At 39.5% G+C, this 26842-nt stretch overlaps 1 protein-coding gene across 2 annotated transcripts in view; it reads left to right on the top strand.

Annotated features, from left to right (window-relative positions):
- zbtb20 (zinc finger and BTB domain containing 20) overlaps positions 1 to 26842 on the top strand; it is a 29676-nt gene extending 2834 nt beyond the window's left edge. For both annotated transcript variants that reach the window (XM_034607618.1, XM_034607619.1), the window contains exons 2-4: positions 12844 to 12988; positions 14347 to 15876; positions 18356 to 26842. In XM_034607618.1, coding sequence (XP_034463509.1) covers positions 14367 to 15876; positions 18356 to 18891 — 2046 coding nt within the window. In that variant the 5' untranslated portion in view covers positions 12844 to 12988; positions 14347 to 14366 and the 3' untranslated portion in view covers positions 18892 to 26842. The remainder of the gene's footprint in view (positions 1 to 12843; positions 12989 to 14346; positions 15877 to 18355) is intronic.

Genomic DNA, 26842 nt, shown 5'->3' with positions numbered 1-26842 from the left:
TGTGCCTTGGGGGGGGGGGGGGGGGGGGGGGGGTATCAGTCCAGAGTATCAGGTGCCCAGTTTCGTCTCAGTTAAGACACTAATGAGTATTTATATGTATATATTCCACATGTACATTAATATTCACAGTGTTTGAGCCATCGCCATTTCCCGCTTTCTGTGTCACGGCTAAAACCCACCCATGACTAATGAATATTTAAGAGCATGTCTGCAGACCAAGGAAACTCATTATTATATGAAGGAGACCTAGCAGATAAACTGGAGTCCCACTCAGATGAAGGCAGGCGGCGAGAGGTGTGTAGTTAATCCACACCCAACAATCAATCCCAATTCTCTTTTGGCTTCACCATCTTTCACTCGTCCTCTGTAGCCTGCCACACTGTCTTCACATTCAGCAATTTATTATTGATGAGCAAATTGACATAGTGTGCCCATATTGTCACTGTTGCTACACCTGATTTAATTGGGTTTATGTGTAAGGGTACCATGCTGCACTGATGTATGTATATCTGCTTCTCTTGGAAGGGAGTATTTGAGAAAAGAAAAAAAAAGCAATAATCTTGTACTGTACATGCACACAGATGGCAGGTCAGGATTCCAAATAATTTTTTTTTAAGCGCAGTAAAAGCAAATGTCCAAATACACAAGATAGAGATGCCTCTCTCTGAAGCCTCCGCACTGCCACATTTCTGGTTGCCATCTTCACCAGGCTGCTACCAGGATTTCCTCAAGATTTTTTTAGGCGGTAGTGGTTTATTTCACAATGTAGTGGAGAGGACATGTACTAATGATCATGGGTAGAATCCACCCCAGTCTACAGAATCATGCAGTGCTGTTTAGTTTGCCACATATACAGCAAAAATACAATTTAATTTTACTGAAACACAGACTTTAAAGTTAAAAAAGTATATGTGGCAGGGAATTAATTAGCACCCACTGTCATTATAATAACAACATGTTAGAAATTCTTGTTTAACCATTACATAGGAAGTAAGATAATATTGTTAATCCTTAGAAGGTGATTTTGCCATATGACAAAAGACTATGCACTGGAGTTCATCCTGGTACTTTGTCTAACCCAGTTGAACATATTTGGCAGCCATTTTGGGAATGCAGTAGAGATCCATCGATATAACGAGCTACTTTGTGGATTGCATCCAGAATGTCACAGTGCTTGTTAACTGCTTGGCCTTTTTGTCCCACACTTTTTTTTCTTTTCTGCCCTTTTTCTTCTTCTTGTTCTTGTATAATACACATTAGAAGAATATTCCATCATGGAGCAAGGAGTAATCTTTGATGTTGTTCCAACCTGATGTTTTCAGGTGCACAACTTAAAGTTAATGCTAAGTCTTGTATAGCCTCTATGCTTTTGTTTTTTATTTAAGAGGAGCACATAAAGTTTCTCACCTGATGTTTATTGCAAAGGCTGCTGTTTTACAGCCACTGCTGTTTTAATACTGCATGTGAGTCCCCAGTTACCATGGCAAACTTAAAAAGACCTGGACGTCTTTAGAGAGGTCTCAGATAATGTTTATGCTAAACATGTAGCACATATTTATTTTCTTGATCATAGTAAAATATCATGATGTTAGCGCTCGCTAACTCTACCTTGGTGGTTTGCTAGCATATACAGAATTTTTTTTTCAAAACTAGAAATTGTTGGCAGGCTAGCTGCCTCCTGGCTAAACTGGCTGGGATCCTTCTACTCACAAAGCACCTTTTTCACACATAACATGCTTCTCTTCACATCATATTATTTTTTTATTCTACAAAATACACAAGAAAAACCCACACACACAATTGCAAAACCTATTCAGAATCTGTAAAAGCTGCCTTTGTAATTAAGGAGAAAATTTACCCCTTAGCTGTATTATGCAACATAAATGCTGTTACAATGAGCTATGGTGATTTTCTTTCAGCAAAAAGGCAAAGATGGGAAATAATGTGTTTATATAAGGAGAAATATATCTTGTTTATTGACGAGGGAACTGTTTTGCCAGGATAAAAACATTGAAGGTTTTTTATTTAACCAGTCACTGATTTATTATGTTTTCATAATGCTAGAAGAAGACTCTCATGATGGCTGAAAACAACTAGCTGAATTTGACAATTCATAGAGCACGGGTAAAAAAAAAAAGACTTCCTTCCCCTTATAGTAAATTAGCAGATAAAAATTGAAAAGGACTGGTCGGGAAACCGACTTTCACTCTGAACCCAACGACTTCCAGAGCGCACGTCGTGTGGAAAACCGACATAAAACTATAAAGCTGTGTTTTTTCAGTTTTCAGCTTTTGTTTTGGAATCTCCCCCTCCCTGCAAGTATCACAGGAATGCATAATGAAATTTGCGAACGCACCACGCTGTTGTTAGGAAGCTCTGGTTTGGTTATAAAATTTAATAAAGTCTTATGAAAGGAGAGTTAATATCCTTAAAGTGCCCGAATATCTCAATGGTAAATACAACCTTGTTTTTGGATCAACTGATAGAGATATATTCAAAATATGTGTCAAAAGTACAAGCCCTCATCAAACTGTTCTATACACACTTCCTCCAGAGTTAGTCTTCACACATACAGTTTGGCACCGGAATTAGACTCATGTACAGTGTCATTATGGTTAAAGATTAAAATATTATATATTATTTTCAATGGTCACTTCTTTTTTAAAAGCTATTTACTGTTGTTATTTGATACATACATATACTACATACAGTGCAAACACAGTCCAGTTGTGGGTGTGACCATGTGTTTCCATTACCTTTGCTAAAATTACAAACAGACTCTTGATTCATGCTTCTTTATATTCACAGACCTGGTTTTTAAAAGCTTTTCACGCAAACTCATCTGTTTGTGCTGGAAGTTGCTTCACAAGAAGTACAGAAGATATTCGATTTCTTGCAAGGCAAAAAAAAAAACTGGATTAAAACTGAAATTTGTTACTTTAATGTATCTTTTAATCCTCAGTAAACATTCCCTCTTTGCATTGAATCTACAAGCTACAAGCATTTAAGGCTCATTTGTAGTCTCTGTCTTTAAACACACACGCAGGCCCAGGCATTCAACTGATGTGAAAAATGTATCCTGGATTCTAATAGCGAGGTTGTATGTTTGCCAAGGTGCATGTGTGTCCTCAGTTCACCCTGCTACCCATATGGTTTTCTACAAGTCATGGTGAGATCACTGCCTTGGTGAAGAGGGGGGGAAAAGTATCTAAAGAGAGTTGAAGAAAATGTTAAAGTGAGTAGTAACCAAGTAGAAAGAGTAACTTTTAAAACAATTTTTTACAGAGAATAAGTGCTGTGAACCCGTTGCTCTTATCTTGGCTTCAGGAAGACTTATTAAGCCTCCTGCCAGTAAACAGCACTCACAGCAGCCAAAATGTTAAGATCACGCACAGACTCACTCAAGGTACATCGGTATGTTACTGTGAAATGGGCACACAATGGTATTTTTGTTGCGGGTTTATCGCAAAATAAAGATTGTGGTAACCTTAAAGTATTTCCACAGAATCGAAAAACTTTTTTTCTTCCTTTTTTTCCCTCTCTCTCTCTCGAGCAAGCCATTCGTTTTTTGAAATGCAGCTGCAGGAACAAAAAAAGCATTTTGTCTTTTGAAAGAAATCATTTTTTTGAATTTACTTTTTTTTCCCATTATCATGAAAATGAAAAGATTATTTGCTGTGGTAGTGTCTACATTGTTATTTGCCCTAAAACTGACCCTGACAAAGACAGATTTTTTAAATATAATTCTTCAATAAGCTGGGAACCATCGGTAATTTGGCAAAAAGCATACGGCTTTACCAACCCAGCAACTTTTTTGTTTTTTTACATCGGCTTGGACTGTTGTGGTTGATTAACGACTTTTGGACCACATGGCAAAGGGAAACCAAAGCGCAACCTGTTCAACAACAAACACATTTTCTGTTTTATTTAAGTAGCCAAGCTTGTTTTCACAGTACGTTTGACTTTTAAAAGTGGTAAAGACAAACTCAGTCTGATCGTCCTGTTAGCACCAGATCCAGTTAATAACCACTGTGTTACATTTTAAACACACATGCACACCATGTGCCTCCACAAGATGTTTCAGCGGTTAGTATGGCAATGTAATAGCTGTCAGTTGTGGCACAGTGTTTTTCACTTTAGTGAAATCTTCCAATAAAAGACCTTGTGGCAGCTGCAACGTAAACCAACAATAATGTCCTCTTTCACTTAGAAATCCAGTAAACAAGTCAACCGATATGGATGTATTTAGACGCAATGACTTTCTTGGCCTTTTACTGTAGTAGTGTGCCAAGTGTCTCAAAATTCATGCATTCATGAATATGTTTTCATACTTCCTCCTGACTCCTCCAGGGTCAGCCCAGCATATCCCAACATGCATTTACAGAGGAAGGCAGGGCAACACCCTGTGCAGGTCACTATAGGCTAACACACGCACAAACAGAGAAACACACTTACAGGAGTTAGTCATTAAAGCCATGACATTACATTTACTCAGCCTGTAACCCTGTGTTGCACAAAGAAAAAAATCTAAAAACTAAAATAAAGTGCAAAGCTTCCTTCTCCTCTCGGGCTAAACACGACAGAACAAATGACTTAGAATTAACACATTTATGATTGTAACTGCTGAAAATACTCTCGGGCCATGTGGCATGGTTTTTATAGTAATGTTACCAGAAGCAGCTGATGAGCTTAGGTTACACTCTTGGGCTTATGGGCCATAGATTGTTACCATCAGAGAGAATCATTCTGCCACATTCAAACAGACCGCATGTACCAGCCAACATGTGCATTATCTAGGCCAAAAGGCCACATGATTATCATGGATGGAGCCCATGGGTGGTCATGTTATCTCTCCGCTCCGTGCCGCGCGAGGTGACTCTGTAGTGACACCACTGTTTTGCACATGAAACACACCCGACAGCCAAAACTACACCAGCACTTACCGATGATAGTAAGACTCGCGGTGGTGGTGAAAAGTCAAATAGCTTGTATGGCAGGTAGGGACACATTGCATAGCAACAAACGTTTGGTAGGTTGGGTAATGGAAACTCATTACAAACCAACTGGGCTTTGCCTTTATTACACAGAGCTTTGTACAGCGAAACCAGTTTGAGCTCAATAGGAATATTATAATTGCAAATGTGAAAGTACTCACCATGAATTGTACTGATTGAATTGACTGATTGATTATTTAGCAGAAAAAACATCCATCTCACCTTCATTTAAATGTGTTTTCACCTACTTGATGTATCATTGATCTTTTATGTAGTAGAGATATCAATGTTTTTTTGGTGCAGTTGGCGACAACTGACCTTCTGGTTGATGAAAGGACCGAAAAAACGTATTCTTCATTTTAATAGCTTCCCCACCAATGAGTAAAACATCGCTACCAAAATGAGTTAAGAGTAGCTTTGACGACAAATACACAGCCCAAGAGGCATCACCATTAAAAAGCCCAATATATGTATTTGCAACAGAGAATTGTATATGTGATCAGTGATAATATGTGGTAATGTTTACACAACTTGTGCTGTAGAACTAGTATAACCACACCAACTCACACACTCTCTCAGCGTAGCTTTTCCCTGCAGGCATTCCTGAGCTTGGTAGGTAAGGTTGAGCAGAAGAAAAAAAACCTGCCTGCAAATCTAATTTACAACAGATCGCTACACAACGCCACACAAAGCTCAGACCAAAAAATATTTTTAAAAAATGATTTACAAAATAATATACAGAAAATACTCAGCATTACAAAGAATGTACATTTGTAAATACTGGTTAAGATTTTGACACATTTTACAGTTCACTATTACAAATGCACACAGTCAAAAAACACAAATTCAGTGTTGATAAATGTTGTGCGAGGCTCAGTTATAATTTTGAGTTTCCATGAATTACAGTATTTTTTCATCAGTTTCTAAGGCTGCAGTCAGTGAAGTAGAAAATGTATAATTTATCCAGATTTACTCAGTAACAGTGTGTGTGTGTGTGTGTGTGTGTGTGTGTGTGTGTGTGTTGGTATATTGTTTGGATACCGTCAGTATTTTTGTAAAACGACTCTTACTTGTTATTAATACCCTATGTTAGCTGATACTTGCTATAGATTACTGACCTTATTGTGTTTATTGAAACCCTGTTTCCATTGGACGTATCTGCATGTTCTGCAGTGTATATTGGAAACATTTTTAATCAGCTCACATTTCCAGATGATATCTCGTCCTCTTTTTGTAGTTTGTCTTTACTAGAATATCATCGACACAATACTAAAATGGGGAAATCTAGCTGGCTTCTTTAGCAACTTTGCCTTGCGACACAGTGCTGTATGGATAAGGTTTCCCCACTGTGGTTAGGTCGGGCCTCCTCCCCATCGGATTCAGAGAAAGTCTTACATTTGTGCTAATTTCAGTTTAGACTGTTTGAGTTTGAGTCTTAAACTTGTGTTGCTCGGCTAACATGCAGACCACTGTGACCAGAGCCCTCGCTGAAGGTGCGTATAGGTCACTCATTTGGTTGACTGTGTTTCAGCGTGTCAGCGTTACACTTTTAGATCGGTCATATGTCAAATGAGCTGATGAGACATATATAATCTGTAATTACTACGCAACAACCTGCCAGACTATAAATACACTAAAAAAGTGCTAACATCCATAAGGTTCGAAATAAACACAGAATAGCCTCTGCTTGAAATTTTGTTCACATATGAAGCTGAAGACACATGATATATCTCAGTCATGGTTTGTACATTGTTGCAGTCACAGCTACTGGATGAAGAAACATATTGCATCATGAAAACCTTTTTCAGAAAGTCCATTTTCCCCATTTCCTTTGCTTCCATGTTGTCAACATGCAGCGTGTTAGCAGTCATTTTTTGTAAAAAAAAAAAAGGGAAAGTATTGAGCCTGCCAGGTTCTGGGAGAGAGGCAGGACTGTTGACCCTTGAAGCTCAAATCAGCTAACAAAAAAATATAAAAATCAAGGTTCAGGGTTTCATGGTTGTGCTGAGCTGCTTTGAGCGCCATCGTGCATCTGTGAAAGTTCAGCTCTGTTGCCGGACCAGCTCGGCACTGGCTCGTGCACCCTCGTGCAGCTGCTGGTGAAACACATGGTGCAGGACTTCAGAGGCTGCTCACAATCACATTCACAAATGGTGAAATGAAGTTAATGCACTGTTGTTGGTTACATCACCGTGTCCTGAGATGACACTGTCCTAAACTGACATTGTGAGATTAGATTAAATGTTATATGACCGGACAATGATATAAAATATTTAGAAAAATAATCACAAAATCTCAGGATTCAATTTGAGTTTGATTCCTATTATAATAACATTTTACATAACCCATTAGTGTATATTAGAGGGAATATCATATCCCTGTGTGTGTAGTTCACTTATTGTGAACACTGCTGCTGACTGTGTGTGTGTGTGAGAACACCTTTACTATAATCCTATTAGTGTTGTATATGAAAGTCAGCCTTGCACAATGCTTGTGTGAGCACCTTTTGTTCTGTTCTCCTGGACTCCATCGACGTACTGCACGTGTGTGTTTGTGTGTGCGTCTTCCTTCTCTGTGGTCTCTCTAGTGACGAACATTATATACACTTACTGTAACCTAACATATCGTGGCGCTTTGCTGTTCTGTTAGAACTGCCTGCTCGTTAGCGGAGGTCCCACACTATCGACTCAAAATTCAGAACAAAGCATCTTTGTTCTGCTTTATCTCTCAAGAACAGAAAGTCAGGAGACAGTTGGTTTTCTTTCTGAGACATAAAGGTGCTACAGCCTCTCTATACTACACAGTTCACTTGTTGAGATCTTGTTTACTTATATATCATCCAGGCATGGAGATGAACTCACAGGGAGTTGGGGATTCCTCGCCAAACAGAATTAATTAAGCGCTCTTCTAGCATATTGCACTCATGACAGACAGAGAAATCCTATGAGCATCTGTGTAGGTCCATGAAGATCTCTTAATGGCCTGCGAGGTCCTTTTTTTGGAGAGTTAAAATGTCCTCGACATGTGTAGTAGCTGTGGAGAGGCATTTGCTGTGGACACTTGTGCCTAAATGATAACTCTTGAATTTAGCATTATCTGCTTCGGGGGTTAGAGGTGTTTTGGAGACTGTCATATGAGTAGTCAGATGGTTCTTTTTGGTCAAATGCTCATTAACAAAAGCACAGCCATTTGCCAGGGCTAAGATGTTCTTGAAAGCGTTCTTTCCAGCACCATAGTGAGATACTGTCTTTATAGATTTAAGAGTCCGTTTATTTTTTTCTCTCTATGCTCTTTTAGAAATCGTTATAAAACACAATATGCAGTGTTTACTGCTGGTGCAGATTTGTTTGAACTTGCCCCTAAAACTCTATATTAGAATTAGATTATCCACACATCTGACAATTAAATAAGTCTGACAGGCTTCCTTGTCAAAAATACTTTTACTGTCCTGTGCTTGTGAAATGGCATGCTTGTGTTTATTGTTACTTGTTTGCCTAAGGATTTTAATCAGAAAGCTGCACATCCAGTCACGTTTTAAAGGCTTTCTGTGGAACACATTAATCTGCTGCTTAATAGTGTTGTTGTGAATTCATAAAATGCTATTTTATAGTGTTTGCTAAGTTTTTTTTAAGATGTCCCCTGCGCTGAGCTCGAAAACAAAACTGTGGTTGTGAAGTAAGAATCGTCCCACGTCTGTGGTTTTTACATGAAGAGCTGCTTCAAAGTTCAGGAAGACATTTCACGTGGTAGTTGTTTCATGTAACGCTCGGCTCAAAAGTAATGTGGTGTGTCTCTAGCAACACTGGACATTTTCGGCTCATCTCAGAAATATTTTTCTGGTGATGTGATGTTGCACCATATACAGTTTCAGTCAAGGGAGAAAACCAAGTCAAAGGAAAAAGAAAAACAAAAGTGTGAAAAACTTGGCTCAACTTGTCATCAGCCTACGCGTGCCTGTTGATGATTTTCAGTGACTGTTATAAAGGCAAATCAATTCAGTCTCGAGAGTGTGAGGCATTTGCTGCTGCTTCTCCTGAGGTGTGTGTGTGAGAGTGTGTGTGGGTGAGATTTAGGTGCATTTATTTACCTCACAGGTTGATTGATTCTCAACACTATAGACGGATATTTGAATGTAACATGAGCCACATCACTCTGAATTACATTGTTGGCTGGAGATGAATATTCAGTCACCTAAAAGAATCCTTTTTAATTGTGCAGAGGGAACACAGACTTCACAGCATCAGCTGACGTTTAATTCATTTACTCATATTTCACTGAAAGTTTGATTGATTACACCGAGTTGTAGCTGTTAATTGTTTTTTTTGTTTTTTGTTCCAGAGGAGTGAAATGAACGTGTGGTGTCGTTATGGAACACACCTTGAGTTGTCACTCCTCAGATCTACACTTCATCTCCTGATTACTCCTTAATATTTCCCAGACACACATTTACATTGTCCTCTAAATTGCATTAGATCACCTATCCAAACCATAGCATTAAAGCATGATTTCTGGCAGTTTATATGCTAATGCACTCGCGCTAAATGGATGATTGAAATTAATAATTACAATGTTGGACAGTGGTTGTTAAGCAGTAGTGGTCTCAAACAAATTCAAACATAAATTACTATTAATTAGGTGCAACACAAAAACACTCCTGATAAGTGCAAATGTGCAGCGGACCCATCAAGACGCTGAATGCACATGCATGGACGTGAGCGTTTCACAATGCCCCGTGGCCCTTTTATCTCCAGATTTAAATGTACCCAGGGCCTTGAATATATGTCCGTATAGTGTGTGTAAGCGGTATTTGCATATTCAAGATGTATATTATTCACATGGCTTATACTGCTCCTTTCATGGGCACACGCCTCTTATGTCTGTTCTCAACCCCATCCCCCATCCTCACCATTTTACCCCCCCTACCCCACCCTTGATTAACTAATGTCCAATGCGATGCTGCGTATTTCATGAGCCAGTCACCTTATGCAGACGGCTGATTAACCTGGAGTCTGGGCTGGCCAAGTTGCAACCTTCATCTCTCTGTCTTAATTTTTTCCTTTTTTTTTTTTTTTTTGCTTCGTGCCCCCTCTCCACTTCCACACCCCTCCACCCCTCCCCAGTCTTTGTTGTGGCGGCAGCGGCAGAGCATGCATTGCATTGGCAGTCTGAAGCATTGTGTCTGATTTCCAGCAGACAAACTGACCTCTGGGGATTTATTGACAGCAAACTCCACAGAGGCAGACACAGAGCTGGGAGCATGGAGGCAGCCGGAGAGGGGCGGAGGGTGTTGGGGAGGGTTCAGAGGGAGGGAGGGAGGGAGACTGGGGGGGGGGGGGGCACAGACGGAGAGACAGACAGATGGAGGGAAAGATGGCGAGAGAGTTACAACGTGATGAAACAGGAAACAGGTAGAGACGCACACAGAAGCCGATCAATGAGGGGATAGGGGGAAAATACACACCTGAATTTTGTGCAATTCAAAAAATGTTTTTATTTTTTTTGGTGGAGCGTTAAGTGAAAGAAAATGGCCGCCTCCTACAAGGATCTAATTAATTTTGAAGGATCATCAGCCCCTTTAGTCCAAGACAGGGTACAGGAGGGAGGGAGGGAGACAGACCCCTGGGCTGATTAGAATTCACTGCAGGTAGGCGCTGGCTGCTGCTCACCCACTGTGTCACGGCTAAAATGGAATCACTGTTGTGAGTGGCAGTCTGGGCAACTGAAGCCTGCTTCCCTTGGCCTGCTCCTTTGTTGCCAGCATTCACCTCACTTTACCCCGTAGGCAGGTGGATTTACATGTCTGGATGGGCACGGGGGACCCGGGGAGGGAACATATATGTTTGCATTGTCTAACTGTGACCTCCAAAAGAAGGCCTGTGGCGTCAAGAATACAGTTCCATATCTGACTAACCACTGTTAGCAAAGAAAACAGGCCAAATATTTGTCACTGTAATGCATTCAGGCATTTTGGCAAATGTGTGTGTGTACTACAATACAGAGAAGACATTAAAATGGAGATATCTGTTGATGGTTTTCACTTTGACTAAGTCAATTCTGACATTTGACGGTTGCACTTGCGGTTGCATTTGTTGGTTTTAAAGTTAGATATCATAATGAGGCTCCATTTTGGAGTTCAGGTTTATAATGAGATCTTTAGTGAAAGTTTGAAAGGTTTGTTCTTAGTGATTACAGGTTCCTGTTAAGTTTTAGATTGAAGGGATTCAGTTTAATTTCAATTTAGCGGTTAAGGTTTTCAACATGAAATAGATTATCCGTCCTGAACAAGATGGAAGAACAAATAAGTGTGTGTGTGTGTGTGTGTGTGTGTGTGTGTGTGTGTGTGTGGTGTGCGTTTTAGTGCCAAAGAACGATCCGTCCCAGTATAGAGTGATCACCCTCTGCTGCCGAACATGCTATCACTTGCCTATATCTAATCATAAAATTTCTTAGTTGACAAGAGCACTTCAAGAAAACAAGCACACGTCTCACTGTCAACAGCGCTTCTTAAATTGAGGCCTGCAGACAGATACAATGCAGTCTGTGAGCGCAGCCATTTCACTTTATTACTGTTACACTTTAACCCCTCAGCTCTGGATTCCTTTAAGTTATTCTGCCCTTGTTTACGACGCAACAGATAAAAAAGAAAAAAGAAAAATCGTAATCCTCTCTGAATATTTCCTATTGGCTTATTTATGGGCTGATTTTTTTTTGTATCCTTAACCTTGGCACATATGACCCGTCCTCCAGAGTCTGTGGAAAAAATGCACAGGTCACTTTTTAAAGAAATCTCATATGTTCCATGTGTGAAATTGTGTTGCACTAACCAGAGGTGTGTTCTTTGGAAGTACTTTGGATTTGTGAAATAATAAAATGTGTCAACACTAACGTGCAGGTCTGGTCAAATCCTAGCACCATTCTGTTCCTTCACATTGTACAGTCAGTGGCGTTTCCACAGAGCACTTGATAGTCGTGTTGTAACCAGAACGTTTTTTGCTCCATGTTCAAAAAAACATATTTAAGACTCACATTTATGATCCTGTTAATGATAAATATCCACATGCCAACATGCAGAGTAATCTGCGATTACTTGTGAGGCTTATATTGAAGCCACTAGGACCAGTGTAGAACTAATATGTGAGACATTTTGCATTGGTTCCATTCATTTTTTTCCACCCGGCCTGACCTTAAATGATACCAGTGTGAGTGTGTGACTTTTATGTGGTCAGTTTTACACAATTTCAGCTCCAGTTTTGAGGTCAAACTTTTACATTCTAATGAGTGTGTACAGTATAAGAGCAATTGTGTAAGGCTTTTTTTGTCATCAGCTCATCACATGCTTAATGTTGTTGAATGCCTTTCTTGTGTTTTTAAATGAATGCCTTGTGTGTTTAATATTTCTTTTTTCCCCCCCATTTCCCCCGACTTCTCATGTCACTGCTGGACATTGTCTTGTTTTAATGTCACACTTCGCGCCGAGCGCTGGCTGAGATGTTTGCCAAAACATTTCATCTGTGTGAATTTATGAGGAATTGAGTTTTTTTTTTTTTCTTTCCCTGGAAGGGTGTGGTTTTCGTTGCCCAGCAGCTCAGATAACTGCTAAGAGAAGAAGTGGCTCCCAACACCACTGTTATTTTCAACCTTGATTTGTAATTGGTGGTCATGTGCACACAGGAGCGTCCATTCGCCTCGCTTTTGAAAACTCTTCACACATCTGTTGCAGCGCGTCGCTGGCAGATATTCATGTTACTGTGGTTCCTGGTTCATTAAGGGAGTGGCAATATCGACGAGGCAGTATGTGGCATTAAGATTTGTCTTTGTCTTTTCTCTCCCCCTCCAAACACTGTGGCAGAGCAACACAGGATTTGGACAGAGAGGACTGACAGCCTTGCCTAGCACCCGGCCTCTGATCAGCCATCTCCACCAGCAAACTGAAGCTTGACCCGCACTTCATCACCAGCCACACAAGCATCTTCGTAACAAAACGTCATCTGACTGTGAGTACTGCACTGTTTCACATTTTTTTTGCAATCTTTTCCCCGTTTCAGTTGGAAATAACTTGAAATAAGACACAATAGTTTGTTGGAACACTATTAATCGTCATCGGTGGGACAATTGAGCTAAACTCTTTCATTTAGAGAGACAAATCTGCGACTATCAAATATGGTTTTTATTTTTAGTACCCCTGTTAAATTTGTTTCGATTTATAGTATCGCTGCGTGACAAATTATGTAGTATTTTTCTCCCTGATCAAGTTTTTCCCGCCACTAATATACATTACATAAGTTACGTGTTGACTCTGGCATTTCATCACCAATATAATTTCATAAATACTTACTATTCACTCACAGACATACTGTAAATTCATGATCTACTTATATTTATATTTTTGCACGTTTTCCGAGATAAAAACGAGGACAGCTTCCTCGGTTTGAATAAAAGTGATGACTTTAATAATCACTCAGATAAGGTTAAAGTCTAGATTATTCTCAAGCATGTTTTAATGCAAAAGAAATTAATTTTACAGCAATTATTAAAACCTACAATTTGCATAATTCCCACATTAAATACCTATCCAATTTAGATTTATGTTTAAGTTAGTTTTGACAACTAACAGGGGAGAAAATCATCTTAAGTTATCTTACACACTGATCAGCCGGGTCACATCTAGTGTATTCCTAGGATAGTTAGGAAGCACCATCACTGTGAACACATGGCTAACAAAAGAGGCCTGCTGTCCTCTGAGCCCAGTGCACCACCTAATGGCGGCAGGAGGAATTTCAGAAATACACACTGTGGGAGAAACTTGTAGTAATTAAACGGGAACCATCTTAATTGTCTCTCGCCGTGACGATGTGGAATTTTTAAACCACGATTAAAGATAAAAATTATTTAGCTCAGATGTTGAAATTGTTTGATTTTCATCCGAGTATCATGAGACAGAGAATTACCATATCTGTATTATCATTTTAGGAATCCCCAAGTGAACACTCTATGTTCTGTTCATTATAAGCACCAATGCTACTTATCATAGGCCTATATTTAAATTAATTATAGTAATTGTGTTTTCTGCTATATAGCCTGTAAAAACTGTTTTTGGGTTGCATGCAACAGAGATTCTCTAATGTGATTCATTGTCTCATTATTGTTCCATTGCATTGTTTATATTCAACTATTACATTACATTTTTTTTCTAATTTTATATAAATAATACTGTGGTAATTGAAAAATATTGTTGTTATATGTGAAGAAAAAGACTTTGGGCGTGCTGCTGTGTTTAAGCCGGTTGAATGATGTCGTGTTTCAGCGTGTCAGAAAGAGTTTTTAAGTCGGGTATGTTGCTCCCTGCTTGTAGGTGACATCAGTTGCAAGGGGATGACCGAGCGCATTCATAACATCAATCTCCACAACTTCAGCAATTCTGTACTTGAGACCCTCAATGAGCAGCGCAACCGTGGGCACTTCTGTGACGTGACTGTTCGGATCCATGGAAGTATGCTGCGAGCTCACCGGTGCGTGCTGGCCGCTGGAAGCCCCTTCTTTCAGGACAAGCTGCTCTTGGGCTACAGCGACATTGAGATCCCTTCTGTGGTCTCGGTGCAATCCATCCAAAAGCTGATTGACTTTATGTACAGTGGGATCCTGCGGGTGTCTCAGTCAGAGGCCCTGCAGATCCTTACTGCTGCCAGCATCCTACAGATCAAGACCGTCATCGATGAGTGCACCCGCATCGTGTCCCAGAATGTGGGCCTGGCTGGGCCAGGGGGGTTTCCTTCTATGCCAGGAGACTCTGGTCAGGATACACCCCGCGGCACGCCGGAGTCAGGCACCTCTGGGCCCAGCAGCGACGCAGAGTCAGGTTATATGCAAGCAACATCACAGCAAAGCATGGATCGTGCATACACATCACTGTACACCTACCCTGGCCTCCCTCTGCAGAACGGCACCCGCGAGCGCCCCCTTTATATTAACCCTCTGTCGACAAACTACGATTCAACTCTCAGCAATCAGAAGGACCACCAGTCTCAAGATCCGCCCTGGATAAACCGCATCCAGGAGAGGTCTCAGCAGGGCGATCGCTTCATCACAGGAGAGTCCACTCACTGCCGCAAACAAACCCGACCGTCACGCTTACCGGTCGGGGTTACAACAGGAGGGATGCACATAAAGCAGGAGGCCGAAGATGAGTACAGCTGCTACGGGGACTGCCAAGACGACACTGACCATACTGAGGGTGTAGAGAGTGAATCCAAGGTTGAAAGTTTTGACTCAGGGGTGAGCTCCTCCATCAGCACTGAGCCAGATGCTATGGAGCAGCAGCCGTACCTGACGGGCTTTGGCCGAGAGGGGAGCGGGGACGGGCACCAAGGTGAAGGAATTCCAGTACAGATAGAGGTCAATGACTCGTCCCCAGAGCAAGTGCACGAGTCAGAGGACGGGGACACATCCCACAGCACTAGTGACAGTAGCATGATGCAGCCCCTGCCAAACTCAGTCATGTCCCAGGCCCTGCAAAATGCCCCGCCCTACATGCGCCAGCCAGAATCACACACCAGCAATCTGAGGATGACCGTGACCAGCAATTCCCAAGTGATGGGCACTGCTGGAAACACCTTCCTGCCCACACTCTTTCCTACACAGACGGCTAGAGACAACAAGCCTTTGTTTTTCCTTCCCGGCCAGCAGCAGACACAGTTTGTGGCAGTGCCACCTCCTGCAATGCCATCATTCCCAAACACCATGACGGCACAGCAACTGGCAGCTCAACAGCAACAGCAACAGGCTGCAGCAGGAATTGGGGAAAAGAAGCCCTATGAATGCACTCTCTGCAGTAAAACCTTTACTGCAAAACAGAACTACGTCAAACACATGTTTGTCCATACTGGTAAGTCCACATGTCAGAATGACTTTTTACAGTTAGCAAGCTCAGTTAAAGGATTGTGTTCTATATAGTTAATGTAGATAGTAGCTGTTCTTCCAATAACAGCAGCACTTGATAAATATTTCTGGCTTGGAGGTGCAATGAAAGCTCTAAAAAGGTGTTAAGTTAAAGAGGAAATGTTTCCTCATCATAACACAAAAACATTACTCATTCCCATTAATGCTATTATTGCAGGGACAGCATACTGCATACTATAAATACACAAGGTATGAGATTGTAATTTGTTCACACTGAGAAAGTGACAAGAATTAATTCCACACATCGATGTGCAAGTTGCAGTCTTATGTTCCAAGTCTGTCTCTGTCTGCATAGAAAGTTTATTAACAGAATAACAAGAGCATTTCTGAAAGCAAAAACATTAAGTTTTAAATACTGACAAAAAAAAATTCAATTCAATTTTGATTTAGTTTAATTTGCAGTAGATTTCCAAAGTTACAATCAACTTCAATTAACACTTTCCGTCTCGTACAAATAAGTATTATTGAATGAAATTAGTAAATAAAACATATTGTGGAAATTGTTGTAGTGTATGTTAGCTATAATTTTACACTGGAAAGGTTTAAAATAACAGCTTCAAAATCTGTATTCTTCAGGTCACAGCCGACTGGTATCTCCGTCATTTGACTCACAATGCCAGTCGACTGCTGGTGCAGCACTGCTTCCATGCACCACTGACAGCCTTATTAATCACAAACCAAAGAAATTATCATCACAGAAAGAAAGAATTGGATATCATATAATTAGATGATCTCATAAAAAGTTCCTACTCAAATGGCCATTATTATTCATAAGAATCCATTGCTTGGCCAGAACCACCTCTTATATGAAGCCTATTTAAAACCAAATTTTCTGTTTTGCTCACACACTCGTGTGGATTCGCACGGCGATGACATTCAGAAGAAAAGTCACTTATTGATCCAGCTCAAAAGTATTATTTGAAGGGGATATCAGTTGGATTTAACATTATGCTGAATTCTGATTACCACACATCTAATATATCTATAACATAAATTGTTTTTAATTCAGGTACGTTGGCACATGTAATATTCACGGGGTGAAACTTACAAATTCACCAGAAATTGCGACTGAATAAATATTCCTAAAAATATGGATTTGTGCGATGTAGAGTTGCTGCAACAAGATATTTAAATACATCAACCTTCCGGCTGTGTAAAATTATCACAAAAATGTTCTGATGTTTCAGACAAAACACAAATAAATCAATTAATTAAGAAAATAATCCATAATGTAAAAATAATCATGAGTTGCAGCCCTATTCATTACAATACCCCCCCCAAAAAAAAACTGAAAGAAAAAGGACACAGCAGCACAACTGCAGGATACACATGCAGCAGAGGTAATGTGTCACTGGCTGTAATCAGTCAGTGACGAGGTAGACCGTATTTTTAACTTAACCAGTCATTGTATTGCAAGTATGTTTCCCCGAATAAGAGTTTATCTGTAAATAAACCTGGTGTATATGTGCTCGTCCAGGAACCGCTGATCTCCAACTGACCCTCTGAAATTCCCAAAGACCAGGTCAAGACAAAAAATAACAAAAGGCACAAAACACAAAGCTGAAGTGAGAGTGTGAATTATTGGTTTCATTAAATCAAAGCAGGTAGCCGCACATTAATTCCCTCAGTGCAGCAGCAAACAGTAGATACACAGGACTTCATTAACTTGCACGATACAACTTGCTCATTTTGCAGTGTTATCAGTCTCTTCCTCTACTTGTTAGTTTTACATAATTATTGGTATGTTAATATTTTACAGCCCATAATGTCAGTCGAGACAATTATGTAAAATGAGATTACATCTTAACACACTCACAAACATACCAAACAGATGCATGAATTATTTGATTCCTGATCATATGGGAATTAACGCTATTGTGTGTGTGTGTGTGTGTGTGAGATTTTTCTCTTCTCCCTTCCCACCTTTCTGTGTGTGTAAAGTTATTTCAGCAGTTTAGAAATTTCATAAAATATCAGCTGCTGTTTTTCATATCCGAAATGGCCACAGCGCACAGATTTTAATATTTCAGTGAAGGACTTAATCAAAGTGGATGTTGACATGATAAACAGACGCAGCTAAATCAACCTCAGAAGAAGGAAAGGAAATAAAGTGGGATGATCACGATGAATTTTTATTTTCCCATGAATGACGATGAAAGTGCCACATTTTTCTGGCATTACTCGATCATTCAGTGATAGCGCTTGTAGAATCCTGACGACTTCACATGTACAACATACCCGTCTTTATTTAGATGTTCAGAACTGATTTTCCTTAAATAGCAAATGAATGTGAACAGGTTCTGTAGGAGGCACATATCTTTTCCTTGTTATTTTTAATACTAATCCTGAAATTTTGTCTCCTCTTTTTTCTTCTTAATGTTTTTTTATTTTGCATGTAAATCCAGGTGAGAAACCTCATCAGTGCAGCATCTGCTGGCGCTCATTCTCCCTGAAGGATTACTTAATCAAACACATGGTGACACACACAGGGGTGCGGGCCTACCAGTGCAGCATCTGCAACAAGCGCTTCACCCAGAAGAGTTCTCTCAATGTCCACATGCGGCTGCACCGGGGAGAGAAGTCCTACGAGTGCTACATCTGCAAGAAGAAGTTTTCACACAAGACCCTGCTGGAGAGGCACATGGCCCTGCACAACACAGGCAGCGCCATCACGGGGCTGTCGGGGAGCGCATCCACCCCGGGCCCCGTCTCCATCCCCATGCCTATGGCTGTCCCTGAGCCTGGAGCTGGAGTGGTGGCCCTCGCCATGCCAGTGAGTGGAGGTGCTGGAGTAGGGGCTGGGGTTGGAACAGGAGTGGGTGTAGCTGCAGAAGCGAGCTGCCAAGAAGGGACCACCTACGTGTGCTCCGTCTGCCCTGCCAAGTTCGACCAAATTGAGCACTTCAATGACCACATGCGAATGCATGTCTCCGATGGATAAGTACAAATAGATAAACTTCTTTCAAAAAGAATGACAAATAAAATGGCACTAGATTTTCCTTTTCTTATTTTGAGGTATGAAGAGTAATGAGTATAGACACTGGCACATTAAGTTTCCCAAAAAAGATTTTTTTTTTTGTTATTCTAAAAGAAAAAAAAGATGGTGGCCTTAAGGCTTAGTAGTTTGATATTGATCTACTGGATGGATCCTAACTACAGGCCTCTAAATGTATGCTTTCCTAAAATACTGATTTATGTGTTGAACACTACCGAAAGGCCTACGAAAGAAACACATACACACAAACACACCTTTAGTGTAGATCTGAGTGAATATACATGTGCATTTATGTTTGAGCGTTTGTGTATTTGCATGTGTCTGTCCAAGTGTGTGTGTGTGTGTGTGTGTGTGTGTGTGTGTGTGTGTGTGTGTGTGTGTGTGTGTACATTGCCATGAGACATATATCATGGCAGTCGTGAACCCATACTGACCAGTTTGGAAACTAAAGATGTCCAAGCTTACTGTGGTATAATTTACAACAACAATAACAAAAAAAAATTGTCTGGGGTTGGGCTAAATATTCCCTCTAAGAATACTGATGGTCACAATATTGCCTTCTTATGTAAAATAAAAAAAGGAGAGTAGTTAATTTGACACTGGGTTTTATTTATTCCTATGGTATTAAGGGATTATAATGCAGCTGTTGTCAAGGTACCAATTTCAATCATTTTACTGAAATGTAACTCACTGTCAACGGCGACAGAGACAAATATTTCTCATATGTTTTGTAATTGTTGTCCATGCATTTTGATGGTTTACTAAATTAAGGTGTGTTGACGAGACAGTATTTGAGCAAAAACATGTTTCTTTTTTTCTGAAGTTTGGAGTTTAACTCATTTGCATACACTGCCACTAATATCTTAAAAGACTGTTAAGGCTAGTAGACCTCTTCCATTTCAGAACATGAGAAAAAAAGAAAGATTCTTTTGCTGGTGGTTTTTTAAAGCCTTTTACATTCACAGTTATGGCAGGCTGGAATATGCGACTAAACTCTCTCCTTCATAATTGCTGCTCCTCAACTTGCACCTGACTGTTATGGGATGTAGATTTAACAAAAAAACAAAAAGGATTTGTCACTTAAACTATTGTTTTTCAGTAGCCTACATGGTTTTGATTTGATAATTCAATTATATTTCTGGGGGGAGGGGGGGTTCAGGCAAATTGTTGATGGAACAGTGTTAAAAAGGGGGGATTTAATTTGAATCAAATTTGAATTGGGAATAAAAGCCCCTGTGTACACTGTTCTTTACCATTGCAAGGCCATTTCAGCAGGTGGGAGCCAAATGCATTACTCATTATGCGCTGGCTCCCCCTGAAGGCTCGAATGGCATGCAATGCTTTGAAAGGAAATACAGTATCAAAGCAAAACGAGTAGCTCCACTGATCGATCTGACACCGTCTCATGATATACCGCAAGTCGCAGATGGATTTTCTAGACAATAGTATACATTCCTGATTTTTCTAAACACACAGACACAGCATGTACAGAAGAGATTTGGAAGCTAGTGTGCACAAGTTGTCATCCATGTATCACATCACTTAAGGCTCATTTCTGACATTTGGAATTGTTTTGTATTGCTCTGTATCCAAATTAGGACACACACACACACACACATGCAACCGCCTGCAACTGCAACCTGAAGGATTTGTTCATTTATGTGAGCAAACACTTTCGTAGTTGTGTCGTTCAAAAGAATAACTGCATACAGCGGTCTTAAGAAGACCTGCTGTCGATTCAAAAAAACAAAGTGCTAGTTTGCACATTTTCTTAAAATGCCTGTGCTTAATATTTAATCATTTTCCTTATATGAACTTCTATGATTTTCTTTTATTCAATTTCAAAGGAAAAAAAAACATTTTTTTAAATCTTGATAAGTGGACTGCATTATTTTCTTGCATATATGTTGCACTGCTTAAACCAATAAGTGCACTACTGTTAACAGAGATATTATAGTTTTAGAAAAGAGGATTTTTTTTAATCTAACATTTGGTTGTAGAGTTCACATGTAGTAGAATAGCTTTGTTTCAATTTATTCATTAAGTAATTCAGCGGTTCTTGGCTTTTGTTATTTGCTTGCACTTACCTACAGTTTAAGTATACTCGTGCCGTGTTAATGCAAGCATTTATTTTAATTTAAATCTGTACCATTATGTGTGCTGCATCTACGTTTAACCTTTGAATTCATTCTTTTTATGGAGTCAGTTCCCGACAACAGTTTATTCAGTTGCATTTCTTTAGACACACAACAGAATTTTCCTGTGGGAACATCCAAGCCAAACAACATCAACAGTAAAACAACAAGTAATAATAAACACAGCTCCCGTCCAACTCCGTTGGCGGAGGTAATCATAGTGACTATTATTATATTATTAAGGATAACACATTTATAATGTGTGTGTGTGTGTAACATAAATGATATGTGTGTCCTAGAACAACTTTCTGTGGGTTTAAAGGTGTGTGGAGGTGATGGAATGCAGCTTCTTTGATATCTGTCTGTCACTTGTACACAGTTGTGTCCCTTCCTTAGTGTTTGTGTGTCTGTGAGTGTCTGTGTGTGGTATTTAGCCTAATCAACTGTTGATAAGTGGAATATCTGAACTGTAGGGCTTCCTTTGCAATATGCAGCACAGGTACTACGAGACGCAGCTCTCCAAACCTTTTGGGCTTCATGCAGGCACCTGCCACATTTGAGATCTGACTAAAGCCGAGGTCAAGTGCTGTTGACTTTATCGTTTGGAGAAGCTATGTCAAGCATTTTGATGCAAAATTTTCATAGAATTGCTACTAGATTTTTTCCGATCCCTGTGTAGTCGTGTGTGACGTGAGGTTAGGTGATGAACATGTGGAGAGATTCTGTTTTGGGTTTTTTCCCTAGAATGACAAAAAAATTGACAACGAATGAGAAACACAGTGGAAAAGCATGAGGTTACGGTCCTCAGTAAAGTAGCACATTATTTAACATTTGATTGGGCCTGTCTCTTATGGTGTGCATATAAGCCTAAAGTGTATGGTTTCTGTTTGTAGCTGTCGTTGCCAGGAGGGCAATATTGCTGCATGCTAGTGCTATATTTGTCTCTACACAGCACGTGGAGGGTAATCTCATGCCTTAACAGACAATGCACTAAATAGAATATGTAAGCAACTGCCGACATCTCTTTCCAACAGTATTGCCACATGTTTGGCACACAGCTCATGATGTTGGTGTCTGTTGTCTGTTCAGTACCAAGTTAAACACTGCCAATCTAACACCATCACTTCTTCGAAAAGCAAAGGCAGAGACGTTTAGTTCAATTGTTTCAGTGTAACGTGTGTATTCAGTAATCTAGCATTCCTTCATGGCACCGAAAATTTTACATATTTTGTGTAAACACATATATCAAATGCACTATTGACTGTAGCTAGATGAGTACAACCAGCTTTGTGGTATCATTGGTCTAAAGAGTAGGTTAAGTAGCTCGATGTTGGTTTTTGAAATATTTGATTTCACGATTACACTATCAATCATTTCACTCTCTTCTTTTTTTGTTTCGTTTTTTTTTCTTTTTAGAATAACAAAAGTAGCCAATCTCAACATTATGTGGATGAGGGCTATTGATTTGTCCCATCGTCAGTTGACTTATTGTATCATAAGGTGTTTGATAGCAGACCAGGCTCGGAAGGGGGAGTACCTTCATCTCTCCAGTGTGTCATAACGTTTCTATAGCATACCCCCGGCTTCTTTCCTTCCCCCTGTTGCATTTTGCATCACATGCTCTTCACTGTCCATAGTTATATATTCCTTCTTCTGCTTCAGCTACTCGTGGTGGTGCTTAATTCTCTTTTCTCAGTGTTGCAATCAAGTCGGCTCAGGGTTGTCGAGGAGTTGCAACATTATCCAGAATAATAAGTCCTTATCTCAATCGTGCTTCTTCTAGTTGTTAGTTTTTTTAAGAGAAAAAAATAAGCCTAGACTTTATGTTTGCAGAGTGTGCGCATATTTTCCAGAACAAAACATATTGAAACGTAGAAAATAGCCTTGAGCCCGCAGCTGTTTGTACTGTGTTTCAAATATATTACTGTTCATGTTTTGTTTATCTTAGTGTAGAGACATAGGGTCTACAGTACATTGTTGTCCTTCTTGCAGTATGTTTAATTCATCGTAATACTTCTGTTTTCTTTCAGACTTCCTCCTGCTTTTTTCTGGTGATCATAGTGGTGTTGTTTATACATACATAGCTTCACGCGACTGGATAAAGGTTAGTCAGTTATCGAGTCATATTTCACATTGTACTATATATATATAAATATACATATGCATATATACTTTGCATTGAGATGAAAACAAGGAAATGGGAGATACTAATGGTGAGGGTCATGTTGAGTAAGGAACAGGTTCATTTTATTCTGATAAGCATGTGTCTGTCTTCCTGTTTGTCTTTCAGTCCGTCTCCACACATTCAAAGTCAGATTTTTATTTTCTTTTGTTTTTCGTTTTGAAGCATGAATAAAGTTTAGGAGTAGAAAACAGAAAACACATGAAACCGCTCAGATAAATACTTAACTGCATTCTTTGTCCTTCCACAGTACACATACGAATGAAATAGATAACGTCTTACAAATATACTATATATATTTAAATATCACCATCACCACACAGATAATGAATACATTTTCAGAGAGTTTGATAAAGACATAATTGCAGCGAGAGTATACAGTAACCTTGTGGGATATAGGGAATATGCCTATCAAGTGCCTATCAGTACATACAGCAACTATACAGAAATATTCATAGTTTTTCTCTCCTACATTGCACAGATACAGTATATACACAATGGTCTATGGAAAATATACTATTTATACTATTACTGCTAAAACCTGCTGGTTGTGAGTGCATCCTAAGAGAACCCTTTAAAATACCTGAAATCGTCTATACATATACAGTAAAAGGCTACATCTGCAAGCTTTATTTTTTATCGTACATTTATACAGTCTGGAGGATTCAAAGATATCAAATGCAATCACGTTGTCTCGTTTAAATGAACCAAAAATGGATTTTAAAAATATACATTTACTGGGATTATATAGTAATTGATGATTAATATATGAACTCTTGACCATTTTCTTCTTTCACGTTACTCTCTCTCATTGATATTAGGCTTTTTATTTTTATTTCGAGTGTTTCGTCACTCGCAAACAAGCCATATACTGAACTGTACCGTACTGTACTGTATGTTTGGGGGGGAGGGCAGGGCAGTGGCACTTTGTGAACAGCAGAGGGAGCCACACATCAACTGGAAAAGGTCAAGTTAACTCACCGCCTGCCACAAGGAACCAAAATCCACACCTATCTGGGGATATTTTGGAATCTTGTCGTGGTAAATGCTGTAATTAAATCCATAAACATGGCGGCAGTCTGATGGCTGGTGTCAAAGTACGCCATGTTGACCTTGATGACAGGCGCCTCCACATGCAAGCCGCTGCCCAACTTCCCCACAACGACCATTAAAGTTTTTATCTTATCTGACAGCCTTGTAGTTTACGCGCAGCTTGAAATCGTAAAGGGCAAGCAACAAGCGATGGGAAAGAAGAGACTGGTCATTAAAACTTTAAGCTAGATTTTTTATAACCAATACTTGGGAGGCAAAACGAGATTACAAATTAGAAAGTTCTGGCTACACATGAACACACGGAATTCAAAGGTATTTTTATAAGTGGCCCGTGTAACGACATGAAAACAAAACTGAAAGGAAATATGGTTGAAGAAGAAAAAAAAAAACATAAATCAAGTTTCAGGGCTGCGAGATAAAAAGATTTTGGGACGGCTTATTATTCTATCCCCTGTGGACTAATTACCACAGTTTTCTCTCTAACCTTCTCCAGCCTAGTTACTGTGCCAAATTAAGAAAAAAAAAAAAAAAAAAAGGACCACTTTTTTTTCATTATATCACTATTGTTAAATTGGGTATGAGAGCCAAGCACAAAAAGGAAAATTAAAATATATATATATTTTAAGTAGAATAAATCTGTAAAACTTGATCAAACAATTTATTATAATGAAATAATCATCAGACTAAAAGGAAGTGATTGCTCTCATTTTGAATCTTTAAATCCTCCATAATAAATAGCCTAGTGTTCAAGTAAATAGGAGAAAAGAGCTATGATTAACAAATACACATTTCGACGGCGTAGTTTCATAGACATGTAATGTTCAAATGAAGCATGAATAATGTAGGCAATGTGATATAGCTAGTCCCTGTCATCCAACTGTCACACACACACAAACAGCGTCTTTTCAGATTTTAACCGATTTTTTTTTTCGTTTTCAGCTTTACAGCGAAGCAGATTTTTTTTAAAGTACGACACAGCTAAACTAAGCTATAACAACATCCAGAGTATATTCACTATGATGCTTTCTCTCCGAACATGCAGTTATTACACTACCCTGGTGAGGTTTTCAGTAAAAACATCATCGTCATCAGGTAAACCAGCATCTATCAGTCCAAATGAAGCATGCAGTCCTGTCTACACAGCTTCTTCTTCTGTAGGGGAGAACTTTGTTTTCCGACGGAGCACAATCTGTATTTTAATGGTTCGGTATCGTTTTTTTTGTTTTTTTCTTTTGCGTTCCCTCTCACCGTCGTCTTTTAGGCTCAGTCCAGCTTGAAGAGACACTTAGCGTTTAAAACGTGTGCAGCAGCAGCAGCAGCAGTATATATATAAAAAAAAAAAAAAAACATGCATTCCTCTTCAAGTCCAGAACATTCCAACTCCTAGTCTGGCAATTCATTTTCCACACGTAACCAACCTAATATTTCAAGTCAATTCAAGATTCCCAGCGCTTTCACACATCTGTTGGACATTTGATCACGTAGTAGCAAACATTGCCCATCACCTTTAAGTTCACATGTCCCTCTAATAGATCGGTGTCTTTTTTTGAAATCTCATCTCAAGTCAAATTCTGCCACGAGATCGCAAACCTTATAAGCTTCTAGTCCAGTTTCTACTTTAGTGGACTGGTTCTAACTACAACGTGCACTATGCTATCACTCTGTGTAGGTCGAGAAGTCCAGGCTCCACGATGTTGACTCAGCCAACACGTAAAGTCTGTCATAACGGACGTGCAGACTTAAATAAAAAAATAAAAAAATAAAAATCATCACTGTAATGATCCTACACGGCCGGTGGTGGTAATTTGTAAAGAAACGGGGGCCATGCTTATCATTAGTCAAATGAGAAAATAAATTCAAACTGTACTAGACAATGTTTGTTTTCGACAAACCAAAGAAGGGTTAATAAAGATAATTTAATTTTTATGGAGAAACTAACCTTTATTTTCTATATGTTTGTTGGGGGGGGGGGGGTTCGGCGGTTGTTTTATGGTTTTCTTTTGTTTTTCTTCTCATGGCAGGGTGCTCGTCTGTGTTTGGTCACTTGGTCGGTTGTTTGTAGTTTTGTTGTGGTTGTGTTCATTTGCCTCTTGTAGACCAAAATAGTTTCTTTTTTATAAGACATGCAACAAAACCTAAAAAAAGAAAAAAAAAATGAATCGGACGCAGTAGCTGTGATGTAAAACTATTGCATGTTGAAACAAGATTGTAAGTGTTGCATCGTTCCTCTGACGAAACACAATAACCCTCAGTAATCATTGGTCATGTCTTCTACACACACACTCAGCAAACGAGTGTCCACCTTCACATTGGATTCTATCTGAATAGTTTGTCTGACCTTTTTTTGTTGTCGTTGTCGTCGGTTTTTCTTCAAATATTGGCACTGTCTAATATTTTAAGGCTGTCCCTAAAATACTAATCTGACATTGTGACTTTAGAGTATATTTAGCCATTTATACTTGAGATGGACCAAGATGTTAAGTTTGCACATATTTGTAGGTTGTTTATTAAGCCAAAAAAAAAAAAA

The sequence above is a fragment of the Hippoglossus hippoglossus genome, chromosome 14 (genome assembly GCF_009819705.1).
Source record: "Hippoglossus hippoglossus isolate fHipHip1 chromosome 14, fHipHip1.pri, whole genome shotgun sequence".
NCBI classification, from domain to species: domain Eukaryota; kingdom Metazoa; phylum Chordata; class Actinopteri; order Pleuronectiformes; family Pleuronectidae; genus Hippoglossus; species Hippoglossus hippoglossus.
The sequence above is the reverse complement of the archived record's forward strand: the minus strand, read 5'-3'. Positions and strand labels throughout refer to the sequence as shown.